At 36.8% G+C, this 24,392-nt stretch overlaps 1 protein-coding gene across 18 annotated transcripts in view; it reads left to right on the forward strand.

Moving 5' to 3' along the window:
* DMD (dystrophin) overlaps positions 1–24,392 on the forward strand; it is a 2,111,713-nt gene that overhangs the window by 961,957 nt on the left and 1,125,364 nt on the right. For all 18 annotated transcript variants that reach the window (XM_053892047.1, XM_053892050.1, XM_053892044.1 and 15 more), the window contains one exon: positions 6,980–7,174. In XM_053892047.1, coding sequence (XP_053748022.1) covers positions 6,980–7,174 — 195 coding nt within the window. The remainder of the gene's footprint in view (positions 1–6,979; positions 7,175–24,392) is intronic.

Below are 24,392 nucleotides of genomic sequence, written 5' to 3' on the forward strand. Positions count from 1 at the left end.
TGAAGGAAACACTCCTGTGTGAATTCTGGGAATTCCAAAATAGAAATTCTATGACAGCTGCAGACCCCAGCAGTTCTGGTCAAACATGTATTTTAAAAAATTTTTATGCTAATAATTTCTTTGTTCACTTATTCAACAAGTATTTATAATAGCTTTCTATATGCTAGGTGCTATGCTTGAGTCTTTGATACATATATTTTCTGTTGTAAGGCACCGAGGGTCTATAACCTTATCTGTGAAATTACCATGTTATTTTTCTGGTGATTTCTTACAAGGTAGACGCTATATGTTCGCTCTGACCTCAGTGGGAACCAAAGCCCTTTTTCTTTCACTTCTCTTACAGGCTGTACTTAGTGACTAGAATTCTACCAAGTCACTAATTTATGTTAATTTATTGAAAATCCTTATTAAAATGCAAATGTTATCCTGTGGAGGATAACTCTTTAAACCACTATAAGCCATTAACACATTATCAAGATTTAGTTTATCAGTTTAATTAGATATTAATTTAGCTTGGCCCTGAGGAGCTACATGAATCTGATGGTATAGAAGAGGAGAATCGCCATGAGGCAGATCAATAAGCAAGTCCAGCAGCCAGACCCTTGATACAGGACACTACACATACCTGGCCTCCTAGAAGTAGGACATACGGAGAGCCTGGCAAATCTAGCTTCGACTACACACCCGTTTCAATGATACCCTGTCTTGTACCAAAAATTCGTTCCAATTTTAGAAGATAAATAATGTGGCTCTAAAGAATGATGTTCTGCAATAATTTGCACTGATTATTATTTAGTGTTTCTTATTATTTTGAACAAAAAGGGGGTACATTATAAGCTTCTTGCAGTTTGTTGATCCTTTACTTAATGATCATTTGAGGATCGATCTGTTTTTTCTTACATAGCTTTACACAGACAATTTTCTAGATGCTGCAGTAAAGCGGGTGGGAATACCTAAGAGCAAACTCTCCGTTACTATTTTCTGTATGAAAGATCATAACCAATCCATTAGGACTCATTAGGCTGATTATTTAAAGTCTTTCTACCCACCAACTTAATTAAACGCATAGAAGCCTGAGTATTGTGAAAATGCTAGTGTTGCCCTGGCATTTATGTGCATTCAGAACCGTAAACAGGAAAGACTAAACTTATACATATCTCATCTGCACCATATTCTGGTTTCTTGTGTGCTTTATTATTTGATTCTTTTTTTCTGAGGATTAATGTAGGATTTTTGGCCAAATTGGATTTTTTGACTTGCCTTTTTAGGCTTGCAATTTGACTTGCCTTTATAGGCTTGATCGAGGAAAAATAAATAAAAATAGCTCAGGTGTCTTTCTTACCATAATGATCCCTACAAGGAAACTTAATTGTCTTTCTCTGAATACTTTTGAGACTGAGAAAGGGAGCTGCCTTAGTTCTTTTCCATTTCCTTGTCATTTATGACGCATTAGAACCCATATAAAGTCTGTAATCCTGTTTGGGATTTATATGCTATTGTGTTATTATTTCAGAGTAATCTATATATTTAAGAATGCCCTTTTGAGGAAAGATAATCAGATATAAATGAACAGATTTTCATAATATGGGTCAGTTTAATCATCAATAAGTAATCTTGCTTTCTTTTAAAGATTTAGCCCATCTTTGTCTTCATTAACTCTAATGGAATTTTTTAAATGACTGCATTATTTTATTACATTTTTTTGTCCAGATTCCAGTCTATTTTTGTTAGACTTTGAATGTGTTGATGTATTTTCTGTATACCATATTTATATTAGATATATTGGTATTTTAAGGAATATATCATAAAAATATGGGATATAGTACATTTTTCTTTTTGAGTTTCTTTGACCTCATAAATCATAAATGGGCCAGTAACCACAACCCATTTGAAATTTATATTGAGGTGAGAGAAATCGTTTAAATCATGGAGGAAAACATTTTGTTTTAAAAACGTAGGTATAATGCACGATTTGTTTCAAAACAGGATTGCTTCTCTCTTATGTAGTTATGTGGTCCTTCAAGAAACACATTTTAAGTGATAAAAAGAATGTGATAACTGGAGTTTCAGAGAAACCAAAGTTTATTAAAAACTTTATGAGTGATACCCATGCCTACTTACAAAGCTCAGAATCTCAAAACTGTTTTCACTTCACCTTTAGATGTTACAAATCATAGTTTTATCCTATCACAGTCCTTTTAAGCATCAGTTGAGTTTTCCATTTTTTAATAAAGATAGTACTTTGGGACTTTCTTCCACATCTCTTGATTTTCATTTCCAGAAAATAAAGACAGTATGTTCTTTTGGATATATATCGTTAGATATGAATATGAACAGAGAGAAATAAAATGAATTAGTATGGCTACAGCACTTCCTTGCTAATAATGCATGAATATCTATAATGATATAAGGTGGTAAAGAATATTAACAAAAGCAAGCTGATTTTCAAAAGGTTAGACAGGATTTGTACACATCAGAATTCAGAAGGATATAATTATTCAAGGCAGAGTTAATGAAATTCAGAGGAAAAGGCAAAATCTTAATATGAGTGTGTGGATTTTGCATAAAGAGGAGAAAATGAACATGATACTTCCAATTACACTGATTTTTAAAAAATAACTGTGTGAGATTTTTATTAAACTAACGGCAAAGTCATTCATTGGTTATAGTGGATTTATTATAGACCTGCATGACTGTGTCAAACAGAATGATATATTTTAAAGTGTAGATAGCAAACTACATCTCCAAATTTCTGACTCTGTGGATTAAAATTTTGGTTGTTTCTTGTATATGCAACTTTTGTTTCTCTGTATTAAAATTTATGGCACCTATTGCAACTTTATAATAAAGGAGAATATTCAAAAGTTATAAAACCGAATTTTCTAAAAAATGAGTTGATAGATTCCCAGTGGTGTCAAAGAATTATTTTGAGATTCTTGTATTTCTCATAAAAGCTCACAGGATCATTGCCTAGCTTTTCTCTATTCAAGTGATAGGTACCACTTAACTTCTCCTGTCTATCATGACTGGATACCATGTATCAAGATGATAGGCAGAACTAAATCCTCTACTATCTCAGTCTTCATTAAATATATTCAATGTGTGGTTATTAATCTTTTAGAATTTTATTTACAAAATACACCTGAATCACTGTCCGCAGGTAAATGTAACTGGATGGCATTTTAGGAATTATAGGTACTCTAGTTCTTATAATTATTTTTTTACAAAAGAAAAAAAGAAAGAAGATCACTGATTTATCAGTAGTGTAGGATGACAAAGATTACATTGTTCTTCTCATTCGTATCTTTTCTAAAGTGATAGAATATGCCCTTCTAGTTCTTTGATTGGTCTCTTCAACCATAATAGTTTTAGTATTTCTCAATATTCCGGAGAATATCTTCATGGCATGTGAGCATGGAGTGAATAGGTTATGCTATAATTAGTCCACTTATTTTCATGAATTGATACCATTTGCTCTAAGACTTGTATATGATAGTCTTGCAAATAATCGCAAAATACATATTAATAAAGCATGCCTCATGTGCAATATATTGGCAAATGTTTCTTTGAAGGGTATTGCCTTCAAGTTGGTGATGGTGATGGCTTCGTTCTTAAAGACAATAAAAAACAAAAATGGTTTCTAGAACCAGATGTAAAATTTCAATTACTTGAAAACTTCTGCATTTAAATAGATGTCACCTAACAATCCCCTAAGAGAGATTTCCATTGAAATATAGGTGAAAATGGTTTTGCTCTTCATGTGATGATGAATATTTCTTATGTGGGAAAGAAGCACTTGGATCAATATGTAATAAAATAATCTAGGACAGACATTTAGTCAAGTAGTGAAAAACTTAACAAATGTGAAGCCAGAGGACAGTGTGCAATGCACATTCGTAGATCCCTGGCTGAGGGCTACAGAACTTTGTGGTTAGCATTAGTATTTAAATAAATCTCATTTTTTAGTTTGTATTTAAAATTTTTAACGTTTGTTTATTTTTGAGAGAGAAAGAGCGACACAGAGTGTGAGCAGGGGAGGAGTGGAGAAAGAGGGGGAGACAGAATCCGAGGCAGGCTCCAGGCTCCGAGCTGTCGGCCCAGAGCCCAATGCGAGGCTCGAGCTCACAAACCGTGAGATCATGACCTGAGCCGAAGTCGGAAGTCAGAGGCTCAGCCGACTGAGCCACCCAGGCGCCCCTAAATAAATCTCATTTTTAAAAAGAAAACCTTTATTTGTGTATAGTTGGCCCACAGTGTTACATTAGTTTCAGGTGTACATTTTTATACAATTCCTGTACGTGCAACAAAATATCATTAGCCAAAAACACCAAAGAATTAGAAACTTGGGTTTTAAATTGTGTTTCTGGAAGTTAAGTCCAAGGCAGTAGTCAACTTTGAGTTTATTTTTAGTGCTTCTCCACTCTATTGTATTTAACTGTTAAGTTCCTTGCTGTCGATAATCCATAATTACTATATTTGCGAGTCATTAGTATGAATCTAAGATAGCTGAGAGTGCCTCAAGGGTAGCTAATGAAGATCAAGGAAACTACATGTCAAAAAAGAAACAGAAGATGTAAAAACTTAGAATTATTTTCCTTTTAAGAGAAAATGATATGGATAGGCATTAAAACATTTTGGAACTCACACTGATCTTATTTTTAAGTTTCTTTGTTTCCATAGCAGCTGCTATGGAAGACAGTATGGAGGTTCCTCAAAACATTAAAAACACCAATACTATGTTATCCAGAAATCCTTCCAGCAATTCAAAAACCTTGAAATTGGGACTTCTTTTTTTACGTTTATTTATTTATTTTGAGAGAGAGCAAGAGCACATGAAAGGAGCAGAGAGAGAGAGAGAGAGCAGGAGAGAGAATCCCAAGCACGTTCCTCACCATCAGTGCAGAGCCCAATAAGGGGCTTGAACTCATGAACTGTGAGTTCATGACCTGAGCCAAAATTAAGAGTCGGACACCTAATCGAATGAGCCACCCATGCGCCCCCACGCTGATTTTTTTTAAATGAAATTCAGATGTTCTCTAAATATTTTGAAGATATGTCTCATTCTAAAACAACCTGTTTGGTTAAATGTAGACATACACAAATACATGGATATATACATATGCAAGAGAGAGATAAACTACTACTTGTTTTCTACCCAACTTTGTCCCAAATAACAAAAACCACTACTGTATAAAAACTTACAGGTATAAAATGTATACAATTGAAAAGCAAGAAAATTGAACCATTACCAAAAAATACTGTAGGAACATTCTGGTTTCAGATAATGTAGAACTGTCTTTCCTTCAGGAGTTGAAGAAATTTATGTAAATAAGAAAAACAACTTATTAACCTGGAAATTTTTAAGAACAACATCCACCAGTCTAATAGAATATATGAAAGTCATAATAAATTCGATTGACTTGTGTTAACTCTACTAGTTAGTATTAAATTAATGTGTTAGTGGAAATTGCACATTCACATGTCTGCCGATTTATTTTTTCTTTTAAACTGCTGAAATGGTTTGAAATGAAGAGATTGAGAATTTAAATTTAAAAATATGTGGTTAAATCTGTGGGTTGTCCTCTTTAAACTGTAGCCCAAAATTCTATTATTATTTTGAATGCAGAATTAGAAGTGCAGGCAAATTATCATTCTATTCATGATGAAAGCATATGTATCATGTATTTTGGTCAAGATATACACACAAAATCGAATTTTGTAAAAAGTACAATTCTGTCATTTAAGCCAATTGGTGTAATTCTGTGAATTTGCAGTGTTATAAGTAAATGAGACATCTAAGTTGCAATTATTTTTATATTATGTAAGAACTGAGTACAAGAATTCTGGACCTGAGAAATTAATAAGAACGCATACATAGTCCAGCTGATAATTTTACTCATCTTTACATGGATTCAGTCTGAAATCCTAAGCTCCATTTAATTGCATTCCTGCAGTAATGAGGATGGTCTTGTCATAAAACCTGTGCAGTAATAAATGGCTGTGTTAGCATGCTTATCATCAGAACTCCTCTAGAGACCCTGTCACTGAAACCCTCAGCTGACCCCATCAACAGGCAGATGGCAGTTGATCAATTCAAAACGAAGTTACTGGAAAACTAATTTCAATTACAAGAGTTTTGTTGCTTATAGTATAGACGGAAAAGAGCAGAGGTCATCTCTCTCTCTGAATTTGCATGCCAGATAGTATTTATCTCATGCTCTTATAAGGAATAAGGGAAGAGGTTCTATTGGCCAAATCCAAAAGGAATCTAAACTCCCGATGCCCATCGATCCTAGTGCTTGAATGGCAGGTAAGAAAGTGTAGACGGAGGACAGGCTAGTACTTCCTTAGACCTTAGGGCTTTCTGGAGTTCTCATTAAAATGGGAATCCCATTCTCAGTCTTCCTCATCTTGTGCTTCAATTATCGGTTAACTTAACAAGAAACTAGCATCAAATAGGGGAGCCGATGTCTGAAATTTGGAGGAGAAGTGTACTGAATATAAAGGTATATACCAGCCAAAACCACTTTGGCCCTCTTTTACTTCAATCAAGATTAAGGAGAAAAGTATAGGAGAAGTTCCTTTGGTAGAAAAACCACACATGTGGACTACCCCCCACCCCCCAATTCTACTTCATACCTAATTTTCCAGGAAGCTAAGAATTACATTTTAAAAACCAATTATGAAAATCATCCTTTTCTTAGAGTAAAACTATCCCTCTCATGACCTTATGGCTCTTGGTCTTTCATTCTCATATTCGTGGTACTAACGTGTATGTATGTCTTATTTTTAAACGCTTCTAACACTTTCTGCAAGAAGAGGGTATATAAATAATAACCCTTTTACTAGACTTACCATCATGGATTTTTGTTCATTTTCAGCCCTCTGCCAGCTCTAGACTGGAATTTATATAAATTCAGTAGAGGTCTTTTCATTATTAGGAAGCTAAAAGAATTCTTCTTTTGTATATCTATACCAGCACACAGTCCATGAAGAATCGATGATGGTGATGACTGAAGACATGCCTTTGGAAATTTCTTATGTGCCTTCTACTTACCTGACTGAGATCACTCACGTCTCACAAGCCCTGTCAGAAGTGGAACAACTTCTTAATGCTCCTGACCTCCGTGCTAAAGATTTCGAAGATCTCTTTAAACAAGAGGAGTCTCTGAAGGTAAAAGCAAAGCATTTTTGTTAAATTTTACAAGATACTCATCTTGATCATTTGCAGGAAGAAAACAGTTGACCTAAATGTACGCACTGAAGGCATTTTGACTCCCCTGTCGAATTACCAGCACACTCCACGGGATGCTTAGTTGTAGAAATCTGGGGTAGAGAGAGAAACATAGAAGAGGAATTTTATAATATTTAATGTTGAGAGCCTTTCTAAAAGAGGGAAGAAACAAAAAATAATAGTTTCACATCGATTTAGGGCAGAAAGGACTCACCCCAAAATAAGCTTTGATAGGGGAACAGTATATTCGCACCTAATACATTCCTTTCTCCTCCCATAAAAGAGGGAATTAGAGGAGATTTTAAATTTTATCTATTAAAAAATACAAAAGAATAAATTATATCTATTGCCTATAGTTTTAACTTAATATATATATACAATTTAGAATTAGTTCCAGTATCAGTACTATAATATATGGAGTCTAATCAAATAGAAAGCAATGAAATATTTTCTCTAAAATTACCAGCCAAAGGCTACCAACCAAATCCAGTTTTGTCTTTGTTTTTGTTTTTGTTTTTTTCAAACCACCAACTGCAAATTTCTGAATCCCAAATGAAGGCAAAACATGATGAGGGAATAGCCTTTGAATTATAGAGGGAAGTGTCTGAACCTAAATGAACGCAGCATCAAGAAAATGTACATAATAATGTGGGTCTCAAGATAATTTTTGTGATCATACATTTTACACTCAGAATGAAATAGTATAGCTTGGTATTTTTCAATGCAAATAGTGGGAGATTATAGACAGAAGATAAGTTCACTCTCAGCAGCACCTATTAGCCAAAGTGTCTTATACTCTAAATGATTTTTTGAGAACTCATTCCGTATCACACATTTGTCTGCATAGGTATACAAATAGATAAAGCTATTTGTTTTGGAAATCGGAGCTGCGGTATCTTGAGTCACTTGAATTTCCTATCTTATGTTGTATCAAGTAAGCTATAAAATTACATGCTAAAATAAAATAAGAAATGCATGGATCTCTGGAACTATTCCATCCATTTCAGTATGGTGTTCTTTCTTAGTATTTTTGAAATAAAAGTCAGATCGCTGACGGATACAGTGAAGAAAAGAAACCCAATCAGTTGATAAAGGATACATGCCAGCATTCCTGTCATTATTCACATTCACTAATTTCACATGACAGCACAGTTTATAAGTTCATCATTGTCATTCAACATGTAAATTACTGCTAATGAGGTAATATTCATTTCATTCCATGTTCGTGGACATATGGGTCAGGAGAGCAGTGACCCTAAACTTATTAAGTTGCCCATTGAATATCTTTGTCTCCATACCTCTTAACCTGGCACACTCAGAATGATGGGCCCCTGGCTATGCTCAGCTAATCATTTGTTCTTCCAGATGTATTTAAGAGTATTCTAGCTATTGCCAATTGTGATGGTATTGATTACTGTGGTTTGTAAAGAGGTATTATGGCAGGTTTAATTTAACCGGATTATTGAATCCTCATGAGATGCATTTTTGGGCATAATTCCAGCTCACCACCAACAAATCTCCTGAAGCAGGGAAATGGGCTTCCTACCTCTGTGGGCCTTTTGAAGAGGATAGTTTTGATCTCAGTCTTTTCAATGAATATGTATTTCCTCTTAAAGGCATTCATCATTGTCATTATCCAGTAGTAAAAATAGAAAAGTAGCACATAAATTGTACAGCTGCCGGTTGGGAAGGTTTGAAATTAAATTGTGGTTGACTTTATTCCTGACAGATTTGCATGAATCAAATTACAGAACTGTAGTAGGCATTGTTGTGGTTTAACATACATATTCTTGAAAGTACAATACAACACAAGTAATGTGTAATAAGTTAAAATAATTACTTTCTGAACATAATACTGCTAATATAGCCCATATAATTTCCATAGAGTTATTGAATTAGAAAGCCACCTAATCATTTTGACAAAAACAAAGCAGATAAATACCTGTTTACATATGGAAACCTGCATTTAATAGCTAACACATGAGCTAAGGCATAACTAGCAATGAATGAGAAATACATAAAACATATTTATTCTTATATCAAAGCCAATACTCGCATTGTGAATCAATTGACTGTGTTTGTTTGTATATAAAAATTTATAACCATTGCACAAATGATAGTACAAGAGTTTTGAAAGAATTTAAAGTTTTGAAAGTCTCAATCACTATGAGGAATGGCTTATACTTTATTTTTAAGAAACACTGTGAACTGTCTTAATACAATTTGCTCAACTATAATTACTACGTTAAGTCATGAAAGCCTGCTTCAACATGCCTTTTATGAAAGTGCGAGCATAGAAGAGGGTAGAACTCTGAGTGCCAGGGATCGAGGGCAGGGAGAAATGGGGAGTTGCTGTTCAGTGGGTATCAAGTACAAATGGAATCAGTTCTAGAGATCTGCTGTACGACATTGAGCCTATAGGTAACAGTAAGAGGCTAGATATCATATTAAGCCTGTTACTGAGTTGTTCTTACGACAACACAAATGATAATAAAGCATCAACATAGAACTTTTTAAGTTTCCAAAAGTTTGATCCCTGAGAGTTTTAAATATTTAACATCTCGTGACAGCAGAAATGATTTATTTAAGGGGCCCAAATGGAAAGGATTTATCCTAATGCTGTCATATACCTGACTTTACTGAAAACATCAGTTGTATTGGCATCTCCAGTATTCTTGGGGCCTCACCCATACCTGCTCCACACTCAGGGTTCCTTGTACTGTGACTGGCAGCTACCACCTGCAGGTGCCTGGGACTCTGCCCAGAGCTCTCTCTAGTCGTCCAAACTCGTAAGTGTCAGGGAGTTAAGGCTCTGCCTCCCCCCCATCTCCCAACAAACCTCAACCAGTGACAGGTAGTTTTCTACGGATAAAGACTGAGACCCACTGTGCACAGTGGAAATCTTCCTCATATTACAGTCGTTAACTGGTTTTCTCACCTTTCCTCTCTGACTGCCTTACCAGGGCTTCCTGGGATCATTCCCAAGTAAATCATGTGCCTATATGTTCAAGTCTTAGAATCTGCTTCTAGGGCATCCAACCTTCGATAATTTTGAAAGAAATAATAGCATATACACTGTTTAGTCAGCATTTACTAACAGAAATCTTGGAAAATACTCCATTCAGGTTGATGACTGTGCTACTTCCCCACTAAGGAGCCCCTTAAGTTGCTTAATTAGACCTTGGCATTAATAAAGTAAGCTTTGAGGACAAAAATAGGAGCATGGATTAGAATAAGGGTGACAATGGGGTTTAATCTTTTGCTATAATAAGAATTAGTTTTTATCCACTGGTCAGGCACTGTTAATAATCTACCTATATTAACTAATTTAATCCTCACTACAAATCTATGAAATATGTAAAATTATTTTCCGCATTTGAAGATGAAAAAAAAACTAAAGAAATAGAGAGTAACTTGATAAAGTTGGCGCAGCTCATATTGATGGAGCACAGATTTGAACGCAAGCAACGCAGCTCCAGGGTCTGAGCTGTTAACCACTGTACCATACTACCTCACGAGGTTTTTTTCTCGGGTTTTCTGTTGAGCGTACCAAACATGAATTTGGACAAAACACAGTAGAATATGGAGGTCTGTCATGCCCAGTTTGTAGGAAAAATGTCCTGAGTTCTCATTGTCTATGAATCCATGAAGGTTTAACAAGATTCCATAAAAGGAAGGAAGGGAGGAGGCAAAGGGGGGGGAGGGAAGAAGAGAAAAGGAAAGGGAAGGAAAGAAAGAAGTCAGACATGAATCATCTCACTTCTTTCTTCTAAGCTGATGATAGTACACATGCTCTGGTTGAGGTGAATAGAAATTGTTTGTGGTTTTGGTAGGCAAGAGAGTGACAAGAAGTGTGGACATGTGAAAAAAGCTCCCAGATGTTGACATGGCACTTGGGCCTAATGCACAGTTTAGAGAGGATCCAAGTAGACACAGCTATTGTTCAACCTCAGCAGCACTTGGAAGAGCTTGTTGTGAGCTTAACGAGCCAAAGGCTGTAAAGCAAAGTCGCTCAGTCTTCTTTGACTGGTTCAGCTTTTATGTGAGGCCCTTGAGACCTAAGGGAAATTGTTAGGACAAGCTGCTAATCTAAGGAGTGAGGATTTTTGCATTCAAACGTATTTATTAAGCTCTTATCATGTACCTGGCATCACTCTAAGTGCTTAAAAAATGGTGAACCAAATCAACGGACCCCGCCGTTTTTACCATAGCAGTGGGAGACAGCATGTAGGCAAACACAGAAGTAATAAATAAGTAAATATTGTATATTTAAAGATGATACTTGTTATTAAAAAAAAAACCCACAGAATTGGATAAGGGATATAAAATTACCAGGGGGGTAGGAGTAGGTGAAATGGAAAGAGGTGGGATTGCAATTTTAAGTAGGGTGGAAAGGACACTTGCACAAAGATTTGAAGAGACTGAGGGAGCCATCCTAGTGCTCAGCCTTGCTGTGTGGGCAGAGCGGATAGGGCAGAGGCCCACATGTTGGGAGCGTCCCTAACTTGATCACTGTACAGCAGGGTCGCCAGTGTGGCTGAAGCAGAATAAGTCAGAGGAGGGTAGTAGGACCCCAGATCAAAGGGCCTGTGGGTGGTACAGATTGTGAAGGGCCTCGGGTGCCATTGTAAAGACTACCTTTTGCTCGGACTGAGAGAGGAGACACAGTAGACTTTTGAGGAGATGAATGACGTGATCTGGTTTGTGCTTTAAGTAGACCTAAAAGGGATCAAGAGTAAAACCAAGGAAAGCAATTGGAGAAGAGATGCTGGTGGTCTGGGCTAGGGTGGTTGCGAGAGATTCCCAGACCCTGGTAATGTTTTCAAAGTGGAGGCAACAGATTTATTTCTCTATCCACACAGAGACTTGAGCATGGATGTATGAAGACCTATTCTCAGCAGATTTGGGGCTCAGCAGAATTTAGGTGTCCTGTGACTTTGGCAGAGGATTCCTTGAGGGATGTAAGATTTCTTCTCCCCGATATTTATGCCTTCTGTCCTCATCTTGCCTTGAAGCAGGGGCAAAAGCCCTGGCAATGAGATCTTATCTCCCTGATCAGGATCTTTCTCCATTGGAATCTATTTCATCACATCTAAGCACACGCTTAATGATGCCGGTCATTTGAATGAGGAAAAAACTAGTACCATGTGCAAACTCTTTTAGCCTGGTATTAAGGGAATTAAATAATAGAAGGAGATACCTCACGTACAAATCTGAACCAAAGAGCTGAAGGCAAATAAAAGAATGTAGCGCAGGGGCATACTACATAGAGCGTTAGATTTTTTTCACCGATTTAATAATATTCCAACAAGAGGAGTTTGCAATTATTCTAAATTAAGTAATCATGGAGCGTATAAAATGTCAAAGCAAAATTTGATTCTAAATGCTTTTTGAATTCTACTTAAATTAAATGTATTACCACATTGTAAAAACTGATCTTTTGGACTACATATAACATTTTGAATAATGTAATCATTTAGTGATTTCTCTGAGGAAAATCAAGTTTTTCAGCTAACACATTCATTCAGCTATAAATATAATTCCTTTCTTCAACTGTTTTTATCATTGGGGATTTATTTGTTCAATTTGCTATTTATATTTGTGAATTACTTTACAAATATTAATCTAGTCACTGTGATTTAAATCGTACTTCAGTCATTTTATCAGTACTTTTTCATTCCTCTTCTAGTGAAGAGATTATAGATATTTACCGCATCGTAACCATGGCCAGCTCATATTTACTTGTGATTTTAGTACAGTTTTCTTTTATATTGTACACATGTCTCTCTTTTACAGGAGATAATCCATTCTCTTCTGCCTGCCATTATTTCATCAGGCCCAACCGTTGTCCTACTTTGGCTCCCTAGCTGTAGTGTACTCCCATCTTTGCTAAAATGCACTTTGAGAACCACTCCTGCTTAATTGCTCTCAGCAAGACTATTTGGATCATCCCCATCCTATAAATTCAAGAAGTCAGAACTTTCCACGTTAAAACATACAATGCATGAGGCTGGAGGAAGTTTGGAGGTCGAAATTCAGTTCTGGGGAGGTTTCCCTTCTGTTCATGACCAATTCTCTTCTTTGACCAAGTCACATGCCATCTTCCGATGGGTGATATATAATTGCTGATTTGTTAGTTCTGCAAGGACCATGCATCCTCCTATGGAGAATGTTTCGGACAAAATCCGTTGTTGTATTTACGAAGTGCTGTTCACATGTGGACCATAAACCGTGCAGAAAAAGCAAAAGGATAACTAACCATAGAGCCACTAAAAATAACTTTAAGATTCTTCTTTAGAAGCTCAGAAAAATCTCATTAATAAGTACTTTAATGCCTTTTGATTGAACACTCTTCCCAATTTGATATGTCATTAATGTAGAGCCTGGTAGCTGGACGGGACATACAGAGGATAAGAATTAGATTTATTTAGGGTCTTGCCTTCATCTGTCAGATGAAGACAAATTCCAGAGAGTGAAAATGAACTGGAGTTTGAGTCTTTGGTGCGCCGTTTGCTCTTTTTCAATTTTCAGATAGATCTACTCCCCAATGACTGCTGTCACAACAGCCACTAATGGGTTTCTCTAATCTTTTTTTTTTTTTCCTTAGAAATCAAAGTTGTGTGCTCTTCTATTAACCAAGTTACATAGGGTCTCAAGGCATTTTTGTTAGCTCATACTGCTTAAAGCTATTATTTTCAGCTACCCCAAATGTGAAAACAGTAGTGCAGGGTTTTATAAATCTGAAGACACACGCAACATGCACTTAAGTGTAAATATATCCATTTAACTGCAGCGCTGCATTTATTAAAATGGTGATAGTGAGTCAGCAAGAGCAAAAGATACAGTTTTCACCGCCTGCAATGGTTTGCAAATGAGCTATCTGCTCCTTCTGACCTGTTCCCTGTGGTGACCAGCAAACATCACATGCACAACCACCAGGCAGAAAACACAGTATCTTTTGTTGTTCACCACTGGATCTACAAGTCCTAGAACAGTACCAAGCAGTTAATAGACACTCAGTGTGAATCTGTTGGATGAATGAACGACAGTCTTGTAAATCCAGATAGGGACTCCGTGCTCTAAGATGACAAAGCATTGTTAAGTTAATCTAGCAGTACCAAGCCTAAAAGGAGAAACAAAATTAGCCTCTTTTATATTGTATTCTTGGTCATTGATTTAAATCATCCAGACATAGGTGACTTCTAACAATCTGTGCACATAGACTAGCATGGAGACATTTATGCTATCTGGGTTTGGACATACTGAATTTTAGGCCAATCACTTATGTATGTGGCAGGAAATCCACATGTAATTAAAATGTTAGTAATATTTTGCGTACACTGAGCTTGCATTATATGGTAAAACACTGAATTGGAACAGAAAAGACTTAGATTTAGATCCCACATCTGACTCTTGTGTCCTTGAGCAAATCATGTAAGTCTCAGTTTTCTTAACTTTGAACTGAAATTAATGATAATACCTGTCTCAGCCTTTTGAGCTGTACACTTGTGAAGATAAAGTGAAAGCATGTAGGATTATGTGAAAAAATTCTTGTAAAAATGTGTAATTATATAAATGTCACGATTTGTAAAACCCGTCTACTTCATCAAATACCCCAAATCTTAAAAATCATTATAAATTAAATTTTTATGGAAATAATCTTTTAAAACTGGTCTTTTAAAAAGCAGTAAACCTTATACAATTGCATATTTATGTGTAAAATACTTTAAATAACATGTTGACAACAGCATAAAATATACATAAAGCTGTTTCCAGATTTGGCAAATAGTCTAAAGTTTAAAAAAAAAAAAAGTTTAAAGTCAACGAGAATGCACGGAGTCTAAAAAAACTTGTTTTTGACAAAAACTTCTTTTAGAGAATCTTATTTATGCTCATTTTCTTTTACTATATTTCCAACGCTAAGTATTACTTATGTGGGGGCAAACTTTTCCATTCTTCAATTAATTTCAGGTACTAAAAAATAATTCTTTGTTCTGTACTTCTCTTGAGGTTGTGAAAACTCTAGATCATTCCAACTTTCTCTGCACTATGGCTTTTACCAAGAATAAGATGCTGTTTTTTCAGTTTGTTTTGTTGTTTTGTTTTGAGTTTTGTTTTCCAGTGAAATTTGTTGAATTCATTTTTTCCCAACTCTTTTTCAGTAATTTACAATTCTTTGTTCAGATTACAGAACTATGAAAAAAAAAGAACTTGATTTAAACTGTTTTAAAGCATTGAAGCTTCTCTTTCTTGGAGTTCCGAGATTTATCTTTATTACTTTTTTTTTTTTCCTTTTGCCATTTAGAAAAGCTACTCTGTATTCATTTTCCTGCTTACGTCAGTAATCATGACCACATTAATACTATAATAGCTTTCAGTTGAGCCTTATGAAGTGACATTATGTAGATCAAAATGTTCAAATATTGGCAATTGTGTATAGTTCATTCTAATTCAGTGACTTTTCTCCAAGTCTACTTATTTCTAAATCCTAACGCATATTGTTTAACATTCAAGGAAAAGAACTAAAAAGTTTCTTTTGTAAACCACATGTAATTAATGGGCACCATTTACTCCCAATTCCCAAGTTGAATTTGCCACACCTTAGACAAAAGAGTAAAGAATGTTCTCAGCATTTGGGGTATCTGTGGGGCTTCCACAAAGGTAAAGATAGGAAGTAGAATGTTAGGATCCTCCTTCTGTATCATGTTTTGTTTTGTCATTCTTAAATTTTAGTTTAGGTTTATCTCAGAACGATGATATGAGACAATGGTTTTGCTTTCTCTGTCCCCCATCAAAAACACTTACGATGGAATGCATGTTCTCCCAACATCAACAACATTAATCATGTATAAAATAGGTAAAATATTACCAAAGAGGTTTCCTGTTTTTTTTCCAAAATAGAGTATGTCATTTGTATTCTTACAGACTTAAGTATATCTTGTATAGTAGCTATCTATGACCTTGATTGATTACTCATACTGGATTTTCAGTTCTTTGTCAAAATAATAATATGCTCATGATGGCATATGTATACTGGATAAAAAGAGTGTAAAGGGAATAGAGGAAAGAAAAACATCCTGTCCACAGTTTTAAATCCCATTCCTCAGTGGTAATCATTTCCTTTAGGTTTCCCTCGGTTGCTATATTGCCTTAGAATTTTTCTCCATAAAACCTACCTGCCCCTCCTCAACTCAGTTACACAAGACATAAAAGCATGCCCTGGTTCTAAAAAAATGGAAACATAGAATGCCATATGTCTAATTTTGAAGAGAAATAGCATTTGCTTCCTTACAACTCTGCTTTGCTATGTGCAAGAGCCAATTTTTCTATCGAGACTTTCAATAAAGTGATTTAGACAATGTGCGCAACTCAACACAAAATGTACCTATCGCAAAATGACTTGTGAAATTGTTTCCAGTTTAGCTGGTGCTGATGGACTAGATTCATTGTCTTTGAGGAATACTTGGGGCAGTAAAGTGAAGGTTTTACATTTTTCTTTTCTTGTCGATGCTCTGTGGCATGTGAGAAACATGGGCCGAGGTAATTCTGAATGAAGGAGTTAGGTATCTGAGGTATCTGAGGAAACCATGGAGCAACTTAGCCAGAAATGCAGATGGACTGTTATTCTTCTATTTACTCTAATAGCGAAATAACCAGTAAAAGTGAAATAGAATAAACAGGGAAATAACTGAAGAGCTCACAACATCTGCTGGGACCTGAATGCGTATCTGCCATGGTTCAAGAACAGTGTAACAAAATCTTAAGGTTCAGTGATTCCATTCAAATTGGATTTTCATAAGCAAGTTAAGATTCAGAGCTTCAGCTCCACTTTTCCCTTCAAATCAACAAATACTTATTAATGCTCAAATACTGGGTTTAATACTCTAAAAGAGAAATATAAGACTTGATCTCTGCACTCTCGTAATTTGTGACATTAATGGGATACACATATCAGAGTTATGCAAACAAGTTAGGAAGTGACAGAGGGAGGAAAGGCATAGTATAGCCAAAATACCGTATAAGGAATATGTGAAACAGAATTCATGAGGAGGAGAAAGCAATTCAGAATTTAGAAAGCTGAAGCAGAATAGTTTTATAAAGGAGAAAGCCCTTGAATATCTGTAGTTGGATGTAATTGGAATTTGGACAGTACTAATAGCTACCACTCACTTATTTTGTCCCAAGACATGTTTTAAATTCTTTGCTTATGGTGAGTCATATGGTCATCACAACAACCTTATGAAGAAAGCACTCTTATTATACCCATATTCAGAATTATCCCAGCTAGAGATGGTGGTGTGTATCAGAGCGGTGGCAGGGTCAAATTCTGGACACATTCCAAAGGTCGAGCTCATAGGATTTGGTGGCCACTTGCGTGTAGGCTGGGAGAGAGAGAATTCGAGGATACCACGAATAATTTTGTCATGACCAACTGGGAGAACGGAGCTGCCGTTAAACTACGTACTGTGGGCGATTGCAGGAGGATCAGGTTGGGGGAAAGATTTGGTATAAGTTTAGTGGTGATATGTTAAGCGTAAGATGTTTATTAGACATCCACATGAATATCAAAGAGACAGTTGGATAGATACAAGTCAGAGTTCAGAAGACGATCTCGATTAGAGATGTACATATGGGGAAACGTAGGGGTAATTTCTTAGCTCTTCTTCCACACTTGCTCACAATATGTATCTTTTCCTATGTTCATTTCCCAACCCTCTTTCCTTCTAACCCCACCTTTGTGGACAATCTCAGCCCCACGCCCATGACTTAAATATCAGTTTGACACAAATGGATCTTATTGGCGGAGGTAGAAAGCGGGAGAGGCAAGATGCCAACATAGCATCAAAGACCTATTGCTAATAGGGCCCAACAGAGGTGGCATCTGGCAGATGTAGGGACTCAGCCATTTAATGACAGACTCTGCTTAAGGCCACAGCAAGGTGTCTGTGGACTAAAAGAAATAGGATGGCAGAGGTAGACAGAGAAATAGAGAGGAAGCTGAGGCAGAGCCAAATGAGGTAAGACTAGGGATGCCAGGGCTATGTGATGAGGGTTATGCATAACAGTACTGAATGCTGCAGAGGAGGCAGTGAGGAAGCTGTTGATGAACCAATAAATCGAATTTTCCTTCAAGAAGTAAATACAGTAAAAAAAGAAAAAAAAGAATTACAGGTGTTTATAACCAGCTGCTCACATGAGTCACTTTGAGAAATGAAGACTAAGGAATCACTTGGAAGCATTTATATATCTATATTTATATCAATATCTATTTTTATATTTATATATGATGAAGTTCAGTGTACTTCAAACCAGAATGTCATTATATGGGTGCAAGTCACCTTCAGGGGAAAGTATGCTAAATAATCAATTTCATATTTTTCATATTATCTTGTATTTTAGTTTATATGTTTATTTCTCTGGAACTGCATTATTTCAATTCTAATACAGATTTTTTTCCACTTGCTGGAACATTTTTACTAAGGGAACACTGGCAAAGTTTGAAGTAAAGATTTTATAAATAATGTCTGCATATGTTATTACAAACTTTCAAATAGAAGACAAAATTTCAGATTAATGTTTGCCTACACATCCTATAATCAACATATTTAAAATCCTGCCTTGGTAAGAGGTTTAAGCTCATGGAGGTGTGTTTGATGTTACTCCTTGGTATAAATAGGATTACAGATGCCTGTAAATCATAAGCATCCTTATTTTTTAATTGTGTGCTGCAGTTTAAGCAAGTGCTGACTTGAATTTTCTGTTTGTATATGTGAGATGCCCACTTATTTTCTTGACTACAGGAAAGATACAACGGAAGTGATGGTATGTTAAATATTAGAGACCATACTGGCACTCTTAATGGTACTCTTAATGGTATTTTTGAGACAAATACGTAAGACACAAAATTAAAATTTCAGTAACTTCTTAAAAGTTTATTTTCATCAGAAGTGATTTATAATAAATTCACTTTATCAAATACCACCATCCCCTACTCCAGCCCTGTTCAATTTCCACAGTATCTCCTTTGACATTCATACAAATAGGCTTACCATTTAGGTGGGCAAAGCCATGTTCTGTAATGAAACATTCTGACAGCAAAGGAGTAGTTGCTGCTTTACCTTAAATGGAAGAAAAACTGAACAGCAGAAATCCGTCCCTTATGATAGAGAAGACAGCATTGTGAAGAGTTACTTGAGAACTTTATCTCAACCTGATTAGTTGGCAAAGAGGTCCCTTGTTTCGTTCCCTAGATAAATGGTCTGTAGTGTCTAGTTTCTCCTTTTAGCCCATTGAAGGCACTATTACACGGTACTTGAATCAACAAAGTACTTTTAGGTTTACATTGTTTGTGTTATGAATCCCCTTTAAAAAATTGCTTCTCTCTCGGGCGCCCGGGTGGCTCAGTAGATTGAGCGTCCAACTTCAGCTCAAGTCATGATCTCATGGTTCATGAGTTTGAGCCCCACATCAAGGCCTTGCAATGACAGCGTGGAGCCTGCTTTGGATTCTCTGTCTCCCCCACTCTCTCCCCACCGCTCCACTCTCTCTCTTTCAAAAATAAACATTAACATTTTTTTTTAAAAACCTGATTTTCTCTAAAGGGAGGTTCATGTTTTTAAATATCATTTATGTCAAAGTTTAAGCTCATCTTATCATGTCTGTGTTTTCAAGGAACTCTTATTTAAACCACCAGCTTTTCAACTGGAAGCCTGACTTACAGCATCATAGTTCATAATCTTCTCTTTTCTCCTTATTTTACATACCCAGACCTCATCTCTCAGCTGAGAAAGTTATTTCGCTGTCTAATTTTTCCCTATTAGCAGTGTATAAATGAGGGTCTTATTTGACTTGATGCCATGAAGCAGAGTGGCAAGAATGCTATTTTAAAATACCAAAGACCTAAATCTTATGCACTCATGTACAAGTGCCTTCCGGAAATGAAAGTTTCCTTTGGCAGTAAGAGTGACTAACAAACCTCTGACAGAATCTAGATGGAGGGTAGGGAGGTTAATTCCTAGGGACATATCAGAATTAAGAGAAAATGTTGACTAAACAGGGGGTACCTCATGATTTTGCCATCATATTTTCAGGTAAGATAAGGAACTATTCAGGGATAGACATGAAAATAATATATGCTGTAGTGATCCTAAGGATTTTTCTATCACCATAGCAACTACAGGGACTATGGTTTCATTTTTAGAGGGTCAGAAACTATAAAGATCACTTATTTCTAGACAAACCAAAATAGTAAAAAGCTATAAAAGATCTCATCTTTGACTTTAAACTGTGGAAACTGCTACAGAATTTTCTTTGGTGCATATACCATTTTTCTGTGTGCAGTGCCTCAGGGACAGGAGTATGTGTAGGGACTTTAAAAAAGGATTTCCTGGACTCCAGCCAATTTTGACAGCATTCTCTGAGAATGCACCAAGGAGCTATTATCTAGATATCCAGGGAGTGTGACATCCCCTGCCCCAGTTTTTGCTTTTTGCTTTTCTCATTTAAGATAGAAAGTTTTCCTGCCTTTGCAACACGCTGCCCAGCATTGCTAAAACCATTCATAACTCGATTCTGAGCAATTCTACCATTTTCTAGAGAACTGGGGCCTCTCCAGAGATTTGGATTAAAACCAGGAACTTTGGCAAGCTCAGATCCTCAGAGAGAAAATATATTTACCTGTTTTGTGTGTGTGTGTGTGTGTGTGTGTGTGCACGCGCGCACATGCACACACATAGACACACAACCCACATCAAAGCCATAAGTAGGTGACTTTTGTTCTGTTGGGGAAAATCCTCCTTCCCTTCTCTTAAATTTTATCCCCATTGGAGATCACAGCTATTTATTTTAATTGTGTGGGCTTCCAACGTGAAGGCAAACTGGTTACACTGACTGGTCGCCCCAGTATAAATTCAGGTAATCAGCCTTCCAGTCATCTGGCTTTTGGTGTCACATGGAGAAATTGTCAGAGTTCTGAATTGTTGCCCTTGGTCTGGGAGCCATACTAAAATGGAGTCCACGATTTACATCGTCAGGAGTTGAGCCAGAGCAAGTGGTAGTGAAATCAGGATGCCCAGGTCAGTCGACTTAACAGAAACAGCAAAGAAGTCCTGTTGGTGCACGTTCCTGGCACCTGACCTAATCACGCTCCTGGGATAGCCCTAACTATTCTACCCAAGGCTGCAGGTTCAGAACTGTCAGAAGATGATATGGAATTTCACCACGTGAATCAAAGAGAAGAAAGCATATAAGGCGAATGTTTGATTGCAGTAATTTCTAGGGCACTGCTAACATACACTGAATCCATTCTGTTCTTTTGAAATTTGTGTTGCATTTTCAGGCTTGGGTAGTAAACTTAACCTCAATAGCAAAGTGTTGTATGTCAAATAAAGTGAACCACAATGTAACAGTAAGCTATTTTCAATTTTGTAGTGAAAGACAGTGACAGTGGAAGACTGTCTGCTCTATCCAGGTTTATAGTTTCACACTATGAAGATGGTGAAATTGCTCCAGAGAAGATCACCGATGACTTCCTGAATAGCCAGTTGCCTTTTCACTCCTGTTCCCAGCTGTGTTAGGCTTGTTGGCAGCTCCCTCCATCCTTCCTGATACACTTCCTTCCCTTGGTTTTGAAATACTGTACTCTTCTGGCTTTCCTCCTAGGTCTGATGACAATTACTCTTTGGGCACACTCATCTCCTTCCTGGACCTTCCCTTTTCACAAAGGTTCATCCTTATGCAACCTTGCTTCTTACTTTTTTATTCCAACAAACTTCTCTGAGCACTCTGACCGTCTCTTGTGCAATGAAATAACACCTACTAGATTCCGGTGGCTAGCAATTCTGTATTTAATGCTGGTTGAACATAATTTTAACCTGCATTCCTCTAGACAAGTAATCTCACAATTTATTTCTGTGTTGGTGTGCCTCCTTTCCTTCCTTCACATGGTAATACTTGACCTGTCGGGTAAGTATTCTGACCACATTAAATTGGGTTGCTTAACAACAACAACAACAACAACAACAACAACAACAAAACAAACAAATTAAGGCCTCCCTATCATAAGGTGTACAGGGACTTAAAGAAAACACCTTGGAATTTTATAAACAACCTCCTTCCCTCCCTCTCTGTCTTTCTCTCTGAAATTTATTCACATCACCCATACCCATTGTGTCTTACCCAGTCTCTACCTGGGAACACAGCTGCTTTTTTTAGAGTCCTGGCATAAGCAGTGACTTTCACCCCTTACAACTTATATTATCTCTGCTCTCACTTGCTTCTATAGCTTCATCCTCCACAAAGGCAGGTCTTCATGCATCACAGTCATGAAGTCTTAAAATGAGGCAGGAATACTTTCTAAGATCTGCCATAACCTCTCTCCTGATGCCCTTTGTAAGCTGTGCAGTTTGTTTGAGAGTACCTTCTGGGAAGCTGCAGGTTCAGCAATAGCCCCACCCTATCTGGCCGAGTCTCCATCTCATACACTGTTAAAATCCTCCCCGATTTTGTGTGAAAATACACAAAAATATTCCTTTTATTGATACTTATTAAGTTTTTACATTCCTATTTAATTTTTCTGACAAGAAACATAGAGAGCACATCATGAATTACTCAAGAGCATCTTAGCCCCAGTGCACATGCCCGAAATCTTGTGGGACAATGCAGTGAGGGCCACGTGTTTCTCTGTGCATGCAGGCATTGAAGTATGGGAGAGACCTCCTAAATTTATGGATATCAGAACTTAGGTAAAGCAGCCGGCATATCTGACAGAAAGAGGGACAGAAACAGAGACCTTTGCTCCAAGGGGTCAACACATCCTCTCCAGACAGAGGGAAGGGTTTAGGTGTATTATTCTCAGACTGTAAGTTGGAACATAAACAAAGGGATGTGGAAAAGGTATGTTTCCAGATCTTCCTGAAGCAATGCACTAGTCTGAAAAACCATGGTATGTTTGCTATTCAATCATCCTTTAACCCAGATGCCAGTGCTCTTTGCTCAGAAAGCCCAGACTGTGCAGAAATGGGAAAAGATGTATGAATAGTCACCATCTCATTTCTCTTCTCAAAAATCTGATGCCAGCTGCCTATGGGATATCTACAGTCTGAGGCCCCAAAGGCTTCTCAATGTGACCACATGTAAAATGGAACATATCACTTACACACACACACACACACACTCTCTCTCTCTCTCTCTCTCTCTCTCTCTCTCTCTCTCTCTCTCACACACACACACACACACACACACACAACCTCTTGATCCATCTGAAATCCTTTTACTCATTGATACCACTATTCTTCTGGGTGCCCAGGCCAGAAACCTGGGGGTAATTAGAGTCTTTCCTCTTCTTCACTCAACACACAGTCACTGAGTTCTGCCAACTTTTCTTCCTAAACAACTTTCTCAATCCAACTCAAACATGAATACCAACCAGATGGTCAGTCACATTAATGGTTTTGTTTTTAATTTTGTGTGTGTGATAATGGTAGTATGTGTACTTTCCTTGATAAGAATTCACATACTTGGGAAACATGCTTAAGTATTTATACATAAAATATTATATACATTTCAAAATAATCCAGTCGAGGAGGTGAATGGGTGAGAGTATCATGAAACAAAGTTGTCCATGACTTTATAAGAACTGCAACTGGACAATAGGTTCATGGGGAGTATTTGTACTATTTTCCTGCTTTGTGAGTATTTGAAATTCTCCATCATAATTATTTTATGAATCATTGTTCCTCACTGGCTACTGAATTACATTCAGAGGTTTTTAAACACATTACTAATCATCTCTTGCCTCTTCCTCCTGACCCATCTTCTCCTAATCTTCTACATTTGCAAAAAGTCAGTCAAGTATGACTGCTCATATTCCCTGTCTTTGTATGTGTGTAGCCTAGCAAGCATAATGCCCTTCCTACTTTAACTACTCAGCTTTGTCCACTCCAAATTACACTTCTTTCATGAGTCCTCAGTGTGTGGGCAAATATGGTGTAGGATTTGTTCCTCCTCTGAATTTCCAGAAAATATTTGGTACCACTTAGACTACTCGTGAAATTCTTTCCCGTCATCTAGCTGGTGCTTCTGTACTATTATTTTCCCTTCAGTTCTCCAGACCACACCCTTCCTTACTACCGCAATAGCATCAATTTCAAAATTCTTA

The sequence above is a fragment of the Panthera pardus genome, unplaced genomic scaffold, assembly GCF_024362965.1.
Source record: "Panthera pardus isolate Hobbes unplaced genomic scaffold, ASM2436296v1 HiC_scaffold_27, whole genome shotgun sequence".
Taxonomy (NCBI): domain Eukaryota; kingdom Metazoa; phylum Chordata; class Mammalia; order Carnivora; family Felidae; genus Panthera; species Panthera pardus.